This window comes from Suncus etruscus, chromosome 2 (genome assembly GCF_024139225.1).
Source record: "Suncus etruscus isolate mSunEtr1 chromosome 2, mSunEtr1.pri.cur, whole genome shotgun sequence".
In the NCBI taxonomy this organism is placed as follows: domain Eukaryota; kingdom Metazoa; phylum Chordata; class Mammalia; order Eulipotyphla; family Soricidae; genus Suncus; species Suncus etruscus.
In genome coordinates this window covers 106,610,718-106,630,264 of record NC_064849.1, presented here as the reverse complement: position 1 = coordinate 106,630,264, position 19,547 = coordinate 106,610,718, and the positions used below count along the sequence as shown (strand labels likewise).

General features: G+C 43.5%; 1 protein-coding gene across 1 annotated transcript in view; it reads left to right on the top strand.

The window, feature by feature from the left end:
- Positions 1 to 671: 671 nt before the first annotated feature.
- Positions 672 to 19,547, top strand: part of PAIP1 (poly(A) binding protein interacting protein 1) — a 30,384-nt gene continuing 11,508 nt past the window's right edge. The window contains exons 1-7 of the mRNA XM_049768243.1: positions 672 to 943; positions 1,540 to 1,715; positions 8,171 to 8,356; positions 11,043 to 11,155; positions 15,282 to 15,393; positions 17,255 to 17,380; positions 18,546 to 18,652. Coding sequence (XP_049624200.1) covers positions 679 to 943; positions 1,540 to 1,715; positions 8,171 to 8,356; positions 11,043 to 11,155; positions 15,282 to 15,393; positions 17,255 to 17,380; positions 18,546 to 18,652 — 1,085 coding nt within the window. The 5' untranslated portion in view covers positions 672 to 678. The remainder of the gene's footprint in view (positions 944 to 1,539; positions 1,716 to 8,170; positions 8,357 to 11,042; positions 11,156 to 15,281; positions 15,394 to 17,254; positions 17,381 to 18,545; positions 18,653 to 19,547) is intronic.

The following is a 19,547-nucleotide window of genomic DNA, read 5'->3' as shown; positions in this document are numbered from 1 at the left end:
GCGGCTCCGGTAGCAGGTGTGTGTGTGCGGAGCCCCACCACCCGCCCAGTTCCCCAGCAGCCCGCGGTGTCGGTGTCGGTGTCGGTGTCTGCGTCGGCGTTGCAGTGGGCGGCGCCGGGTCCTCCAGGCACCACTTCTTCCTGCACCTGCCGGCGAACCGGGGCGCGGCCTGCGACCCCGCCCCCGGGTGTTGCTCTTCCCAACCGCCGGTGAGTGGAGCCGAGACCCGCCCCGCCGGCCTGGGGCCTCGCCTCGCGTCGCCTCGCCTCGCCTCGCCTCGCCTCGCCGTGCTTCTCCTCGCCTCGCGTCGCCTCGCGTCGCCTCGCGTCGCCTCGCGTCGCCTCGCCTCGCCTCGCCTCGCGGGGGGCCTGGCCGGGCCGCGAACGGGCCTCCGGGCCGCGGGGGGCCGCTGTGAGCCGGCGGCGGGGGGCGCGTCGGACGGAGCGGAGCGCGGCGCAGCGCGCAGCCGGCGGCGGGGGCGGGCGCTCGCTCGGAGTCGGCGTCGGCGTCGGCGTCGGCGTCGGCTGCTGCCCGGGCGCGGAGGAGCCGAGCGAGCCTAGCGGAGCCTCGTTGAGCCTCGTCGAGCCTGCGCCCCGCCCGCCCGCCCGCCCGCCCATGAGGCCCGAGTGAGCCGCGTCCTCCCGCTGCCTTCCCCGAGCGAGCGAGCGAGGCCCTGCGATGCGCAGGAGCATGTCGGACGGTTTCGACCGGGCGCCCGGTGCGGGGCGCGGCCGGGGCCTGGGCCGCGGAGGGGGCGGGCCGGAGGGCGGCGGTTTCGCCAACGGAGCTGCGGGCGCCGAGGACGAGCGGCCGCCGCGGCCCAAGGCGCCGAGCTCGCTGCCGCCGCTGCCGCTGCGCCAGCCCCGGACGTCCCCGCCGCCCGCGGCCCAGTGCGAGGCGCCCGCCGGCCCCCCGCGGCCCGCCCGGCCCCGCTCGCTCCCAGGTACGGACGCGGCTCGAGGCGGCCGGCTCGGGGGAGGGAACCCCGGCTTTCCGGGCCGAACGCTTTGCGGGGGACCCCCCTCCAGCTACTCCCAACGCGCGCGGACTCCGTCTGGGCTTTCTCTCCTTCCTTCTCTTCCTCCTCGTCCCCCGTCCCCCCAAAGCGGCGCCCGGGCAGCCCCGAGATTGGGGGCCGAGCCTGGAAGGAACGAGCTGTGGAAGGTGCAGGATGGAGGGAGGGAGGCATGCCCGAATCCTTTGTGCGCCCCGACTGCGGGGAAGGGTGGGGTGCGCGGGCTCCGAGTTCTGCCCTTCCTGGGGGGAAGTGAAAAAGCAAAACTCATCTGAAAAGGGGTTCGCACCACTGCCCCCCCCGAAATGGAGCCTCATTGAGGTAGCCCCTAAAAGAGAGGGAAAAAAATATAACCCCCAATGAGCCTGAGGAGGCTGATAGGTCCCTCCTCACTCGGCCCATTGTTCCTTCCTTGCAAGGCTTCTCGGTTTCACGGAAACCTGAGGCTCCTGGCTTTTTCTTAACGGCCGCCCGTAGTCGGCCTCGGCCTCGGCCTCTCACCTCACCTCTCTTTCCTCCCCCAGACCCGACGCGAACCCCGAGAGCCCCACCTGCTTCTCAGGATCCCGTCGCGCCTCGGCCCAGCTCCGAGCCCGCCATGGCCAAACCCCAGGTGGTGGTCATCACCCCGGTGTTGATGTCCAAGCTGTCCGCCAACGCCCCCGAGTTCTACCCATCGGGCTACTCCTCCAATTACACGGTGAGGCGTCTCTCTTATTTATTATTTCGTTTTCTCTCCACTCCAGGTCTACTAGGTTCAGTGGACTAAGTCAGTGGTTGTCTTGTCTGTCTGCTACTTTGATCAGCCAGATAATGCGGGGACTTTCTGTGCCTCCCAGAAATGCATGACTTCTTCCTTTATCTCAGGAAGAACCCAAAAGGGATTCAGAAAGAGGAGTTTCCTTCAAAGTGCTTCAGTTCCAGGGGATGGGAGCTGAAGCTTGAGAGAGGAGCTGTTCTTGGGTTTAAGGTTACTGGTGGAATTTTCAGGCTCTGTGGAGAATGCCTGGTAGTTTATGCTAAAAACAAACCAAAAAGCAAACAAACAAAAAAACCGCTGCACTTGTCAACCGTTATAATGGATCTGGGTCCAGAGTTGATGGTTAAGACATTTGTAAGTTGGGATAGTTGGTCTTTTTCTTTAATAATGTAGTTGAAGAAGAGCGACTGGTGGCTTTGGGAAATTGAAACTGGTTTGGGGGCTTGAGCAGTAACACAGAAGGTAGGGCGTTTGCCTTGTACTTGCCAACCTGGCTTCGATCCCTGCCATCCCATATGGTCCCCTGAGCTCTCTGCTAGGAGTGATTCCTCTGTGCAGAACCCGGAGTAACCCGTGAGGGTGTGGCCCAAAGATGAAAACGAGTGATTTTGCTGAAGAATAATTTAGGTTGGCTTTTAAATATTGAGAAGAGTCCTTTATGTTCTTAGAAGGGCTTCCCATTTTAATAATTATGGAGAAATGTAGAGTTTTGATAAATCATTTATAGAAGTAAATAGAGTTTTAAAAATTTTCAAGATTATTTTTGGCAGTAAGAAACTTTCCTTTTTTTAATAAAATTTTTTAAATTTATATATTGGTGGAGCTTTCACCCACTGGTGCTCGGGGCTTACTCTGGGCTTTGCACTCAGAAATTAGTTCTGGCAATTTCTGGGGTCCATATGGGCTTCTGGAAATTGAACCCAGGTCTGTGGTGTGCTAGGCAAGCTTTTTACTGCTGTAGTGGCACTCCTGCTTTGTAATATAGGAAGTTTTTAAATGGTCACACTTCAATAGCTGCAAGAAACACCAAGAACATTTCGGATATAGAGAGGAATTTGCCATGCTTAATGGGCTAAAGTACAAAGCATTGCAGAGATGTGGGGTGGAAATCATTCTGGATAGAAGAAATGACTGATAATGAGCTTTGTCTTTCCTATTTTCTTATATGTTACATTGCTGAGATAGAACACACAGGATTGTTCTAAGTTTCATAAATACTCAGGTCACCAGATTCCAAATCAAGAAAAGTTGACTCTCTGACTCTCCAAGGCTTCTCTTTGATTAGGAAGAGTTTAGAGTGTTTTCAACGTTTTGGGGTTTGTTTTTTTGTTTTGTTTTTGAGCCACACCGAGCATTGCTCAGGGCTTACTCCTGTCTCTAAATTCTGGTGGACTCTGGGTGTCATATGGGATGCCAGGCTCAAACTCAGGTTGACTATATACAAAGTAAGAGCCTTACTTGCTGTTTTATTGCCCCAACCCCTTTCAAAGTTTGCAATAATTAAGTTATGTGTGTATAATTTTTATATCACCTTCAGCATCAAAATTAATTCCATGAAATTGGGAGGGGAATTAATTTCATGGCAGTGTGGTATGTTTTGTATATCATAGTTCTATTTGTAGATAAATCCTTAGTAGCATCCACTTTTAGGCTGTTAGGAAATGAGCTCTTCTGTCTGTGCCTTGAAAGATAGATATCCTTGTGTGTTTGTGTTTTTATTTTTGTTTTGTTTTGTTTTTTGGGGGGGCCATACCTGGAGGCTCTCAGGTTACTCCGCGCTCAGAAATCGCTCCTATTGACTTGGACAGTTTTATGAGATGAGGGGTACAGTTGTTTTCCCTCCAGAATTCTGCACCATTTTCATATAGTTGTAGTGACTATTGGGCTAGAAAGCCCCATTGCTTCACTTTGAGCCTCGGGCACATTTTCAGCCTCTGTAATCCTCCAGTACATCAGCTCTTCTTGTGCTAATTCCTAAGAAAAAGTTGCAAACTGGAAGCTTATGGCTCAGGGGCAGCCTACAATTGTTTTTTCTTTGGTGCTCAATGTTCTTTAGAAGGGGTTTTGCTGTTACCATTTCAAGTTGATAATGCTTACAATTTATTTCAGTCTTGAAGTCATGAGCTCTGGCCATATCAGACTATTTGTTCCTGCAAAAATTGTGAGGAGCTGCACAGAGGCAGTCCCTTCACATGGGGAGTGAGCTCTGTGAGCTCAGAATTGCTAGCGTTTCATTCATTTGGAAATCCACCTGGTTCTATCAGCAATGACTTTTCTGGGGAGGGGTACACCCAGAGAAGCTCAGGGCTTACTCCTGGCAGGCTGGGGGTGGGGGAGACCTCATGGAATACCAGGGATGAAATCTGGGGTCAGCTGCATGCAAAACAAATGCCCTTCCTGCTGTGCTATTGCTCCAGCTGTCCCTCCCCCCCCACTCTTTTTTTTTTTTTGCAGGGGCCACACCCCAGGGTTACTCCTGGCTCTCTGCTCAGAAATCTCTCCTGCAGGCGGGAGTGAGGGGTGGGGGACTGGGGTTGGGGGTGGGGGGTGGAATAGGACACACACACACACCCCATATGTGGGATTCGAACCACTAGGGTCAGGTGCTTGCAAGGCAAACTCCCTACCACTGTGTCATCTCTCCAGTCCCGTCCCCGCACTCTTATATTCTCTAATCGTAATCATTTACCCTTTTACCCCCATCAATTTTTCTCAAGACAATCACAGAACAGCAGAATCTTGTTTTCCTTCTCTTAGGATAAGGTTTTATTACTGTGAAGGATTTTTTTTTTCAGCAACCATAATATCCAAAAGAGGCTAACTAGTCACTTTCTCAATTAACTAAACTTTGAATACTTGTCATTAAATAAACACTTTGAGGATACAGCAGTGAAAAGTATTGCAAGCTGGGGAACATATGGGATGCCGGGGATTCAACTGGGTCAGTACCAGGTTGGCTTCGTGCCTGACCGTTATGCTGTTGCTTCGGCCCCTCTGGGTGCTTTTTAAAACTTTTTTTTTAAAGGAAACTCAAGTCATTATTTAGTTAGGTGTTTTGGGGCTATGCCCGGCACCGCTCAGGGGTTACTCTTTTTTTTTTTTGGTTTTTGGGCCACACCTGGCATTGCTCAGGGGTTACTCCTGGCTGTCTGCTCAGAAATAGCTCCTGGCAGGCACGGGGGACCATATGGGACACCGGAATTTGAACCAACCACCTTTGGTCCTGGATCAGCTGCTTGCAAGGCAAAGCCGCTGTGCTATCTCTTTGGGCCCTCAGGGGTTACTCTTGACTCTGTACTCAGTAATCGCTCCTGGCAGGCTCTGGGTACCATATGGGGTGCTGGGGATCTAACCAGGGTTGGTTTTGGGTCAGTTGCGTGTAAGGCAATTACTGCTAAACTATCATTTGATCCCAGATTTTTAAAACTTTAATCCTTTTTGTAAGAAAGATACATGAATGTTATATTTGGAATGTGTTTCATTATTCTAGAAAGTTAAAAGTTTATTTGCTCCTAGGAATATACCACAGGAACTCAAAAAAATGCAATACAAAAATCCCTTCCTCACACCTATATTCATTGCAGTGCTATTTACAATAGCCAGACTCTGGAAACAACCAAGATGCCCTTCAGCAGATGAACGGCTAAAGAAACTGGTATATATACATAATAGAATATTATGCAGCCATGAGGAGAGTTGAAGTCATGAAATTTTCCTATAGTTGGATGTACATGGAATCTATTATGCTAAGTGAAATAAGTCAGAGGGAAAGAGACACAAAGAATAGACTCACTCATCTGTGGGTTTTAAGAAAAATAAAAGATGAGCCGGAGCAATAGTGCAGCGGTAAGGCGTTTGCCTTGCATGCGACCAACACAGAACAGGCCCTGGTTCAAATCCTGACATCCCATATGGTAACCCCGAGCCTGCCTAGAGTGACTTCTGAGCGCTGCCAAGTATGACCCAAAAACCAAAAAAAAAAATAAAAATAAAAAAATAAAAAAAAGAAGAAAAGGAAAGAAAATTAAAAGACATTATTGAAATCTCAGAGATGAGGGTCCGAAGGACCGGCTCACAATATGAAGCTCACCACAGAGTGGTGAGTGCCGCTAGAAAATTAACTATACTGAGAACTTCCATAACTGTCAACGTGTGGGGCTGGAACGGTGGCACAAGCGATAGTGTGTTTGCCTTGCACGAGCTGACCCCTCCCCCCAGTGTCCCATATGGTCCTCCAAGCCAGGAGTGATTTCTGAGCACTTAGCCAGAAGTAACCCCTGAGCACTACCGGGTGTGGCCCAAAAAGAAAAAAACAAAAACAAAAATAAACAATGTCAGTGTGTGAGGGAGATAGAAAGCCTGTCTCAAATACAGGCAGGGTGGGAGGTGGGGGTATTGATTATGGGAATGTTGCATTGGTGAAGGGGGGTTGTTCTTTATATGACTAAACTCAACCACAATCATGCTTGTATACATGGTGTTTAAATAATGATATTACTTATTAAATAAAAAGAAATAAGATACAATCTTTACCCACTGAGAAAAAAGTTAATTTGCTAAACACTGTGCCTTAACATGTAATAGTCATCAGTCCAGGGGCATTTATTTGTTTAACTTAGTCACATATGTGATTAATAAATTAGTAGTCCATCAACATCAATGCCCTTTTTAAATGTTTATATTGTTAGTTTGTTTGTTTGTTTTATTGGACCATTCTCCTGGCTCTATACTCAGTAATCACGCCTGGCAGTCTCCAGGAATCATATGGGATGCTGGGGATGGAACCTCGGTTGGCCTCGACCAAGGCAAATGCTCTAGCTGCTATGGCTCCAGTCCATGCCTTTTTTTATTTTTGGAGAGTGATTTAACTTGTGTAGTTGAGTGATCAATGATCAGACAAACATTTGTGTGAACTTCCCTCAGTGAATATGTCAGGAGAATATCACAGACACATAAATCTATTCCTGCAGCAGAACCCAAGTGCCACTTAGGAAATCCAGTACAATTTATGTTAGTTCCACTTTCATGTCTAGAGAGAAATAAAAATTACTAGTCAACATGACTTCTAGAGAGAAGGCAGCCAGTGTCAGAAATAGAACTGTGAAGGAAAGATTGACTTATCTGAAGAGAATTTTGAATGTGTGATTTTGCTCTTTGTGGATTTATTTCAACAGCTAGAATTCTTTCATGTGGTTTCTCCTAACATGCTTAACCAATTCATTGTTGATGGTTGATTTGAAAATTTTACAATAAACTTTGTATATCAGCATTGGATTTTAAGCTTCTGCCAGTTATTTGGAGAACAAGAGAGGTACGTCTCTAGACTATGTAGTGCCCATTGCTTGTAACTACCTGGAATTTGACTCCTTGTGGAGAAAGGCAAATTCCAGGACTGGAGAGACAGGAAGGCCTTTCCCCAGCACCATATATTGTCCCCTGAGCACTGTCCAAAGCAAAAGGGTTGAATGTCAAACACAGCACAGTTATTATACAACAAATAAAACTTAAGTAAATTCTAAAATGCTCAGGGTGATATTTCAGTATTTATCCTGTAATAATATATATATATATATAATTTGATACATAATGATACAGCTTCAAGAACATAGAGAATGGTATAATAAATCTCCATAGCCTTTGGGGGCTAGAGAGATAGAACATCGGTAGGGCATTTGCCTTGCACACGGACAACCTGGGACAGACCCAGGTTCGATTCCCGACATCCCATATGGTGCCCCGAGCCCACTAGGATCAATTTCTGAGCACAGAGCCAGGAGTGTAACCCCTGAGTGCCGCCGGGTGTGGTCCAAAAACCAAAAAAACAAAAGTCTCCATAGCCTTACAAGTTATTAAGCTGGGGGCTGGAGGGTGTTTGCCTTATATGGAGCTGACCTGGAGGGACCTGGGTTCAATTCCTGGCATCCCATATGCCCCCGCCCCCCAGCTTCTGAGCACAGAGCCAGAAGTAACACCTGAGCACTGTTGGGTGTGGCCCAAACACACACACACCCAAAAAAAGTTAATTAAGCTATATAACATTATACTTGTCTTCCATTTTGAGGCAAATTCTAGCTCAAATAGATTAAAAAAAGAAACCTTAATTTTGTTATTACAGTGGGGGTAAGGTAGAAGTGTAACAAGTCAGTCACCTGGCAGTGATTAAAGGTTACTCCTGGCTCTGTATTATTGCCCCAGCCCTTGTTTAAACTATCTCTTAAAATTCTAATATTTTAATTTTAGTTGTTGGACAAGGAAGAAGGATAGCTCAGTGGACTTAATTTGATCAAAGAGAATAACAAATTTTATGATTTGAAGTATCTTTATTGAAATCACCTTATTTTAACCAGCCACGTGATTGAAAACTTTTTTTCTTTTTTAAAACTTTTCCTCTGTAGGAATCCTATGAAGATGGTTGTGAGGATTATCCGACTCTATCAGAATATGTTCAGGACTTTTTGAACCATCTTACAGAGCAGCCGGGCAGTTTTGAAACTGAAATTGAACAGTTTGCAGAGACCTTGAATGACTGGGTTACAACAGATGATGCTTTGCAAGAGCTTGTGGAGCTCATCTATCAGCAGGTAGGTTGGCTGATAGCACAGACTGATCTCACATGTGGCATTCACTGAGTCTGAGGCTGGTGGCTGCATCTTGAGGGAGACCAGGATCATATTCATGCCTCTATATTTATTAACACTTTTTTTTTTCGGGCCACACCCGTTTGATGCTCAGGGGTTACTCCTGGCTAAGTGCTCAGAAATTGCCCCTGGCTTGGGGGGACCGTATGGGACGCCGGGGGATTGAACCGCTGTCTTTCCTTGGCTAGCGCTTGCAAGGAGACACCTTACCTCTAGCGCCACCTCGCTGGCCCCTTATTAACACTTTTATGGTAATATTAGTTTTTAATTTTTTTTTTCTATAAATTCCTATAGTTGGGGATCCAGGGCTAAAAACAGACTCTGAATTCATATGTGTAACCAAAACTTAGTACTTGGACAAGAATTGAAATTGTGCGGGCTGAAAGTTAGTATAGTGGGTAGGATGCTTGTCTTGTTTGAGGCTGACCCATGTTGGATTTGGTCCTAGCACCCACTATACCTCCCCTAGCCAGTCCCCCAGCACACAGCCCAGAATATGTTTTAAGTACCCCCAGGGATGATCAGAAACAATAAGGAATTAATATTGTCATTGGGAATAAAATTAAGGTATTGTAGAGAAAAAAACATTACAAGCTTTCTAGGCCTTCTTTAAATTGTGTATAGTATTAAAAGTAAATGAAAGGGGGAGCAGCTGGGGCAGATAAAACACTTGACTTGTATTCAGTTCAATCTTCAGCATCCCATATGATTCCTTGAGCATCATCAGGAGTGATTCCTGATCTCAGCCAGGAGTAATCCCTGAGCATCATCAAGTGTATGCCCCCACCCCATCCCCCAAAAAACGGGTAGCATATGTGGGGTTCTTAGTTTGGTCCCTGGCACCTCATGATCCCCCTCTCCCCAGAGACAGTTCTAGTGGCCTGAGAACTGTGCTGCTGAGCTGAGCGCTAGACCGCCATTCCCACATTTCTCAGCTGAGTGTTGCTGGGAGTGGCTCCTGAGACTCTGACACTGCAGGTGGAGGCCCCTTTGTTTAAAAACAATTTAAACTAGGCTAACATAATGGTATGTGATTTTTGAATTTTCACATCTTTCAGACATGGTAGCAGGAGAAACATGTTTTGCCTTGGTGATTTAAGATGTACAGGGTTCCATGTGAGCACAGTAAGAATAAAAAATAAGTATAGCTCATAATTAGAAAATGCTTATTACGTGCCAGCCAGTGCTAAGTACTTGGCATATGATTAACTCATTAACCTTCATATCTTCTACAGTTGAAGTAACTTTTCTAGGCTACTAGAAGCAGATCTAATGAGTTGTAGTAGTCATAGGCCATTGTTAGATCTAGTCTCTGACTAATGACTTCTGTGACTTTGATCTTTGATTTTTTGGAGGGGGAGCACACCCAGTGATGCTCCGGGGTTACTCCTGACTATGCACTCAGAAATTGTTCCTGGCTTGGAGAACCATATGGGACGCTGCACCGTCCGTCTTACTAGGCTAGTGCCAGCAAGGCAGTCGCCTTACTGTTCTGTGCCACCGCTCTGGCCCCTTATCTTTAACCTGTTGATGTGTTTTATTTGTTGTCTTATTTATTTTTTTCTTTCACCTAATTATTACATAGTGAACTGTGTTCTCTGCTATTCTTGTTTTTTTTTTTTTTTTTTTTTTGGGGGGGGGGTTTGGACCACACCCGGCGGTGCTGAGGGGTTACTCCTGGCTGTCTGCTTAGAAATAGCTCCTGGCAGGCACGGGGGACCATATGGGACACCGGGATTCAAACCAACCACCTTTGGTCCTGGATTGGCTGCTTGCAAGGCAAACGCCACTGTGCTATCACTCCGGGCCCGTTCTCTGCTATTCTTTAAGATCTAAAACAAAACAAAACAAAACCAAAAACTTTTTGAATGCTCCTTTGGCTGTATTATATCATATTTGAGTAGTGTTTTCTCTCTTTTTTTCTTTTTTTAGTTTTTGAGTCCCACCCTGTAATGCTCAGGTTACTTCTGGCTCTGCACTCAGTAATTACAACTGTGGCAGGCTTGGGAAACCATATGGGATGCTATGGCATGAACCCAGGGCAGTTAGGCTATTGCTCCAGCTCTGTTTTCTTGTTCTTATTAGAAATGAGTTAACCTGTTTTTATTTCTTTATCCCTCCCCCCAAACTTCTGGAGTATTCTCAAGTGGCAGTCTTATAAATTTACCATCAACCACTTATTTGGGAATCATGAAACACATTGCTGTCCAGGGACACCAAACAGAAGCCTGGGGATCTTGATTTAGACTACTATATCCTTGAGAAATACCACTGGTCTGTCATTGGAAGCTTATCCATAACTTAGACACTTTAGTGGGATGGCTGTGTATATATTGTGCAGAAATGGGCTAAAGTAACAGATAATGTCAATAAACTTTTCAGATTAAATGATGAGAACTTTTTGCTTTGTATTTTTCTCTGCCCTACCCCCTATTTTGTGTAATTTGGTAGAAAAACTAAACTTAATTTTTATATGCATAATAATTGCCAAAAACTTGAGCAGTTTTGTATTCAGTGTGGTTAATTTGGGAGAAGGAACGTTTTTTTTCTTTTTAGAATGTTGCTGTTTGTGTTTGCATTAATAACTTGATCTTTTTGTCTCATGCATAACTTTTCTTCTTTTTGAAAGGCCACATCTATCCCAAATTTCTCTTATATGGGAGCTCGTCTGTGTAATTACCTGTCTCATCATCTCACAATTAGCCCACAGAGTGGCAACTTTCGACAATTGCTACTTCAAAGGTCAGTGTGAATTTGTGAAAATTGGTGGGGAAAAAAAATTTTTTTTTTGGTGTTTGGACCACACCTGGCTCTGCTTAGAAATCACTCTTGTCGGGGCCGGAGAGATAGCATGGAGGTAAGGCGTTTGCCTTTCATGCAGAAGGTCATTGGTTCGAATCCTGGCATCCCATATGGTCCCCTGTGCTTGCCAGGAGCGATTTCTGAGTGTAGAGCCGCCAGGAGTAACCCCTGAGCACTGCCAGGTGTGACCCAAAAACCAAAAAAAAAAAAAAAAAAAAAAAGGAAAAAGAAATCACTCTTGGCAGGCTTGGGGACCATAAGGAATGCCAGGGATCGAACCTGGCTCTATCCCGGGTCTGCCGTGTGCAAGGCAAACACCTTACTGCTGTGCTATTGCCCTGCCCCCCCAAAATTATTTCCAAAACAATAGAATTTTACCATTCATATTAATATAAAAATCACATGTGAGGAGTCTCTGGAGTATAGTGGTTTTATCTTCACACAAAAGACATGTGCCCTGTCATGTAACAGGTCATACCACAATATTTTGCAGGCCTTATATGACCCACCTGCTGTACTTTTCTCACTCCTTATGTACAGGGACAGGGATGTACTTTTTATAGTCACAATATTTATAAGGTAAGAATATTTCATCAATCCCTTCGCCTGCAAAGTGTTGAATAAAAGAACCAGCTAAGAAGAATTGTCAACAGTGTGTTTTCTTTTAGTGGTTCTTTTTCTTTTTTTTTTTTTTTGTTTTGTTTTTGGCTTTTGGGCCACTTCCAGTGACTTTCAAGGGTTACTCCTGGCTATGCGCTCAGAAATCTCACCTGACTTGGGGGACCATATGGGACGCTGGGGATCAAACCTCGGTTCGTGCTGGGTCAGCTGCATGCATGGCAAACACCCTACTGCTGTGCTATCGCTCTGGCCCCAAGCGGTTCTTTTTTTCTAATGAGGTAATAATATGTATGAGAAGGGAGTAAACATTTGACTAAAATAAATGTTACTCAGTAGAGCTTGTAACTAGTGCTGTCAGCCATTGTTGCCACAGTATTCTTTCCTAAGTTTATATCCTTCCTGTTTAGCCACAATATTCTGTGTGTTGAGCCTCAAACTGAAGGTAAATTCTTGGGCAAAAAAATTCTTAAAAAGCCATCTTGGGGCCCAGAGAGATAGCACAGCGGTGTTTGCCTTGCAAGCAGCCGATCCAGGACCAAAGGTGGTTGGTTCGAATCCCGGTGTCCCATATGGTCCCCCGTGCCTGCCAGGAGCTATTTCTGAGCAGACAGCCAGGAGTAACCCCTGAGCACTGCTGGGTGTGGCCCAAAAAACTAAAAAAAAAAAAAAAAAAAGCCATCTTGAACTGGTCCCTCACCTGTGGAAGCTGTTCAACCTTTATAAGCTGCTTCTCCCTTTTTATGAGGGGGGGCAAGGTGGGAGTTCCCTGATCCAATTTAGATCTCATTTATACAAGGCATATGCTACTAAGCACACACCAGACTTTAAAAAGAAGTTTTTCTTTAAAAGACTCAGTTATAGGGGCCGGAGCGATAGCACAGTGGTAAGGTGTTTGCCTTGCTCTCGTTCAACACAGGACAGACCCTGGTGAATCTTGGCATCCCATATGGTTCTCCAAGCCTGCCAGGAGTAACCCGAGTGCCGCCAGTTGTGACCTAAAAACCTTAAAAAAAAAGACTCAATTATAGAACATAAATTTTCTCATCCCTTTTATCAGTAAAGAAGATAAAATACTTAACACAAAAGTGATTAATTCAGGGCCCGGAGAGATAGTACAGCGGCGTTTGCCTTGCAAGCAGCCGATCCAGGACCAAAGGTGGTTGGTTCGAATCCCGGTGTCCCATATGGTCCCCCGTGCCTGCCAGGAGCTATTTCTGAGCAGACAGCCAGGAGTAACCCCTGAGCGCCGCCGGGTGTGGCCCAAAAACAAAAAAAAAAGTGATTAATTCCATTTAAATTTATTAAACAGGGCCGGAGTGATAAGCACAGTGAAAGGGTGTTTGCCTTGCATGCAGCAGACCTGGGAGGACAGATCCAGGTTTGATTCCTGCCATTCCATATGGTCCCCCGAGCTTGCCAGAGAGATTTCTGAGTATGCTTTGAGCACTGCTGCGTGTGGCTCCCTTCCCACCCCAAAAAACAAAACAAAACAAAAATAGAACACACATAAAAGGGGCCAGAGCGATAGCACAGTGGTAGGGCATTTGCCTTGCATGTGGCTGACTCAGGACAGACCTGGGTTCGATCCCCTATGTCTTATATTTTTCCCCAAGCCAAGAGTAACCCCTGAGCGTCACTGGGTATGGCCCAAACCTTCCCACTCCTCCCAAAAAACCCACTAAATTTGTTAAACAGGTCAGAGAGATACCCTATGGTCCACTGATTCTTCCAGCAATTAACCTTGAGCACAGCTAGAAGTAAGCCCTGAGCAAAGCCTTCTTTATATGTGACCCCCTAACAATTTAGTAACCTTAGCTGACATTTTTTAATGCAGGCAATAATGGGCTTGTGATTTGAAGTTATGGAAGTAAAATAACCACTACCTAGTGCCCAAGACCCTTTACCACTGTCCAGCTTTTTTTTCTTTTTCTTTTTTTTTGGTTTTTGGGCCACACCCGGCGGCGCTCAGGGGTTACTCCTGGCTGTCTGCTCAGAAATAGCTCCTGGCAGGCACGGGAGACCATATGGGACACCGGGATTCGAACCAACCACATTTGGTCCTGGATCAGCTGCTTGCAAGGCAAACACCGCTGTGCTATCTCTCTGGGCCCCAGCTTTTTTTCTAAGATGATTTTTTATTTTTTCTCAGGCAGATGGGTCAGGAAAAATACATATTTAATATCTTTGGTTGCCATTGGAAATAAACCAAAATAGTTGGCTATAATACTTTTCTCTTTTTTTGGACCATACCTGGCTCTGCACTCAGGAATTACTTCTAGTGTTGCTCAGGGGCCTGATTGAGATGCTGGGATCAAATCCAGGTTGGCAAGTGCCAGGCAAACATCCTTACCCACTGTACTATTGCTTGCTCTAGCCCTTTGTTTTGTTTTGTTTTGTTTTGGGACCACACCTGGTAGTACTCAAGTACTCAAGTACTTCTGGTTTTGCACTTGGGCATCAGTTCTGGCCATGTTTAGGGGACCATATCTGGTATAGGGATAGAACCAGATCAGCTTTTTGCTAAGCAGTCACCCTGCTTGCTGTATTTCACTGCTTGCTGTACTACCTCTGGCCCCCTCATTTCTCTCTCTCTCTCTCTCTCTCTCTCTCTCTCTCTCTCTCTCTCTCTCTCTCTCTCTCTCTCTCTCTCTCTCTCTTTCTCTTTATCTCTCTCATATATAATAGGGCTTATCATTAGACAATAAAGTGATGAATCTTTTTTCTTTTTTTTTTAAACTTGCCAGTATTTTTTAATTTTTTATTTTTTCTTATGAGAGCAAAGATGCAAAGAAAGAGGACAAGGTATAGTTACAGTAGGAAGAGAACCACCCACAAATAGAATTCTCAGAAGAAATCCCCTTGCTGATACCTTAATTTTGAACTTTGAGCCAAAAAACATTAAGAAAAATAAAACAGGGCCCGGAGAGATAGCACAGCGGCGCTTGCCTTGTAAGCAGCCGATCCAGGACCAAAGGTGGTTGGTTCAAATCCCGTTGTCCCATATGGTCCCCCATGCCTGCCAGGAGCTATTTCTGAGCAGACAGCCAGGAGTAACTCCTGAGCACCGCTGGGTGTGGCCCAAAAACCAAAAAAAAAAAAAAAAAAGAAAAGAAAAAGAAAACAGAACCCATGCACAATTACTCAATTACACTCAAGTCCCCAGATTGTTAAACTTGCCAGTATTATTTTATGAAAAGTTCGTATTATAGACTTAATTGGAATGAATTGCGAATATACTTGTATTTCTTAAAACTTTAACTCTGAAAAGCTGTATGTTTTTGTATCTGTGGTAGGCAGGAACATTCTGCCATGGAAAGCTTTGGGGGCTAATATTTTGTGCTTGACTCTGGATTACTTGTGGACAACCAGATCCACACATAGCCATCTTGTTTGACTTTAATGAAACCAAGAAATGTGAGATTACAAAAAGATGTGTCTCTGCTAGATGTCGGACTGAATATGAAATTAAAGACCAAGCTGCAAAAGGGGATGAAGTAACGCGAAAGCGCTTCCATGCATTTGTACTCTTTTTGGGAGAACTTTATCTTAACCTGGAGGTAAGAAGAGATTTTTCTTCTGTTATATACTGACAGAATCTTAGAACATAAATGCATCTCATGAAGGAATTTGTGTTTACATTTTATTTGATAAATTTTATAATTAAGTGAATGAGAGGAAATAGAGGTGAGCGCAGGCCTGGCCATGTCTCTGTTCCTATTCATGTGAGTAGTGTCTGTACTATAACGTAAAATGTATGTTCCCTTGTTCATAGACTGCTGGAAAGTACAGTTTGTTAACAACTGGGATACCTTGTGAAAAATGAAATGTGAATTTTGTTTGTGACTGTCAGAAATGTAATTACACATACCTAGATAATTACATAGAATATCAATAGCATGCATACCTAACTGGTGTCATGTGACCTGTTGTGCCCGCCCTGAGTCTCAGTTGAGAATTAACTGTGAAACATCAAGCAGCACACAACTGGAGTTGCTGCCAGTCAGAAGTCTTTCAGCCTCTCATTAAAGCAGTGGTTTGACTGGGAGTTTACACTTTTGGAATCCAAGAAATAATACTCTTGCATACTTAGTGATATATAACTATATAACTAGTGTAATATAACTATTACAATATAAGAAGTTACATAGTAAAGTATTTTGTAATAGTATTTTGATTGTCTTATATTGATTTAAGATACATTAAATTATAGTATCATGAGAACTATAGCACAATTACTTTACAGAACAAAATAGTTTCTGTTTTTTCTAATTTACCCAAAATTCTTGGTCTTATTGTATATATAAATCTTCCACAGAAATGCATTTTTACTAAATTTATAGCAAAGATATGTATATATTTTGTTAGTAGGTAATGTAAATAAAGTGCTGAACATTAGTTTTTAATGGATTTGCCTAGATACATAGGTTATACTTTCTTTCATTCTGATTTGAGGACAGTGTCATTAACATTGGAAAACTCAAGGATCCTCTAGCAGATGTACATATTGCTGCATTTAAAATGTATAGCCAGGACATGAAATGTGCTTGCCTTGCATGCGGTTGACCTGAGTTCAGTTTCTGGCACCCTATATGCTCAGGTGCTATGGATCAAACCCAGGTTAGTCACATGCTAGGTAAGCGCCTTCCCTATCTGCTGTATTTTTGCTTTGGTCCTAGCGATTGAGTATTTTCTTTGTGGATGTAATCATATGTCTCTGGGGAGAATCGGATAAGGTGTGACTCTTGAATGTTTTAAGATATCTATACCATTCTAATGTAAATTTTTTAAATAGTTTATTAAAAAATAATAAATTCTCAAAAGATGGTAGCTTAATAGACTGGCAAACACTTCATGAAATAGTAATATTAAAGTAAGCTTAGGAGCCAGAGCGTAGTACAGTCTGTATGATATTTGCCATGCATTCCCCACATCTTATATGGTTCTCCCCAGCATTGCTAGGTGTACCTGAGTACAGAGCCATGAGTAACCAACCCCAGAGAATTGCTGGCTGTGGCTTCAAAACCATAAATAAATAAACTTAAGTTGCTCTGGTTGATTCATAAATGAAAATTAAATTATCTCTAATTGGCTAGTTTTATTAAGGAGTTATTTGTAAGTTAAAAATGTATATTCCTTGGTAAGAGCAAGAGCACAACAGATGGAAACAGTGTTTGTCTTGCACATGGCTGGCCTGAGTTTGATCCCATGTATCACAGGAGTGATTTTTTGAGTGCAAGGCTTGTTGTAATCCCTGAGCTGAGAACCTCTGTATGTGGACTTCCCAAAACAGAATTTTGAGTTGCTATTAGAGTATGCACATATGGCTTTTGTGTTGTTAATGTTTTGTTTGCCAGCACTTTGTTAAAGTCTGTATTACATTTTGGCACAGTTGCTTCTATTTTTCTTTTGTCTCAAAAGATCAAGGGAACAAATGGACAGGTTACAAGAGCAGATATTCTTCAGTTTGGTCTTCGGGAGTTGCTGAATGCGCTCTTTTTTAATCCTGTGGATGATAACTTAATCTGTGCAGTCAAATTATTAAAGGTAGGTTTTTATATCTTAAAATTTTAGTATCCTGTTAGCATAATTTGGGGAAAAGGAATTGTAACAAATAAATTAAAGCTAAAGTTTATATGTTAAGAAAATTACTATCTAGGGGCCACTGGTGCGATAGCGCAGCGGTAGGGTGTTTGCCTTGCATGTGGCTGACTCAGGACGGACCTGGGTTCTATCCCCAGCATCCCATGTGGTTCCCCAAGCGAGGAGCGATTTCTGAGTGCATAGCCAGGAGTAATCCCTGCGTGTTACCAGGTGTGGGCCAAAAACCAAAAAAGAAAGAAAAGTACTGTCTATAAAATAAATATGCAGGATTTATAAGTGAAAATGAGATATATAGCATGTGTGATCTTATAATAAGATTCTATTTTTTTAGGCTTTTATTCCCTCCTCCAACTTAATAAAGATCTTATATCTTTGTATGGCACAGAAATTGATCTTTTTCTTTAGTAGCTATCCAGTGTTTATTGTCAGTATATACATAGTACATTCATTCTCTTGGTGAACTGTAGATGTCAGTTTAGCTACAGCACCTGTCATTTTTCACCATATCCTTAGATGTACAGTTTTTTCTGTGGGTTAAATTTATACTCATTCTTATGCATTAAATTTCTACCTGTAGATTTGATATTGTCAATTTGTGTATATAGTTAGATGAATAATGTCAAAATTTTCTTTCAAATGCTGAACCAAAGTAAGTTCCACCAATACTGAATGAATAGATTTAATTTGATATACCCATTTTGCAAAATCCACAAACGCTATTAACTTTTACACCTGAAGTAATGTTATGTCCATTACATTCCAGCTTTGAAGTGATATGTTACAGAAAATTTTATTGGTTTTCTTAGTCTTATAGGAAATAGGCCAGATAGTAAAACCTCAGATTAAAGTTCTTTCTATTGCAATTTCTTTAAGAAAAATTGCAAAGGATATAGATTCCTGAATGTAAAAATATAAATGTATGTTTATATGTAAAAAATATATATAAATAAATTTATAAATATATAATATAAAAATATAAATATAAATATATTGTTTAAATAGCTTAAATTTGAATAGCTACTACTATTTTTAGCATTTTGGTGCTGAATTGAATACTTTGTTTCACTGATACCTGTTGTTTTTTTGTTTTGTTTTGTTTTGTTTTCAGTTGACAGGGTCAGTTTTAGAAGATGCCTGGAAGGAAAAGGGGAAGTCTGATATGGACGAAATCATTCAGAGGATTGAAAATGTTGTCCTAGATGCACATTGCAGCAGGTAGGAAAAGAAGTAACGATGGATTGGCAGTAGATCTAAATTTCTTACTTTTCTTTGGATCATTGCATGTTTGGGTTTTTTGTTTGTTTGTTTGTTTTTGCATGTTTTTAAACTGCTGTATCTGGAGCCGGAGAGATAGCATGGAGGTAGGGCTCTTGCCTTGTATTGCAGAAGGACGGTGGTTTGAAACCCGGCATCCAGTATGCCATGCCTGCCAGGAGCAATTTCTGAGCATAGAGCCAGGAGTAACCTCTGAGCACTGCCAGGTGTGACTCAAAAACCAAAAACCAAAAAAAAAAAAAAAAAAAAAAAAAAAATTGCTGTATCTGATCAAAATAATTGAAATTTTAAGGGCTGAAGAGATGCTTGCCATGCACATGCCTAATCCAGGTTTGATTTCTGGAGTTATATGGTCCCCTGAGCACTGCCATGAATGATTCCTAAACTCTGTGCCAGGAGTAATCCCTGAGCACAGCCCCAAACTAAAAAGAGAAAGTGAATTAGACCTTAACTCAGGGGTCTCAAACTCGCGGCCTATGGGCCGTTTGTGGCCCTCCGTACAACATTTTGTGGCCCTGCCCTAGAAGAATCTTTGTTTTGTTTTGTTTTAGTTGTTTGGGTCGCACCCCCCAATGTTCAAGGCTTACTACTGACTTTGCACTCAAGGATCACCCCGACTTTGCCTCCTGCGGCCCCGATAACTTGTTTGCTAAATTATACCATAAGTTTCATAAAAGGCATATAAACATCTGTCAATTATTTTTTGTTGTTGTTGTTGTTTTTTGTTTTTTGTTTTTGGGTCACACCCGGCGGTGCTCAGGGGTTACTCCTGGCTGTCTGCTCAGAAATAGCTCCTGGCAGGCACGGGGGACCATATGGGACACCGGGATTCGAA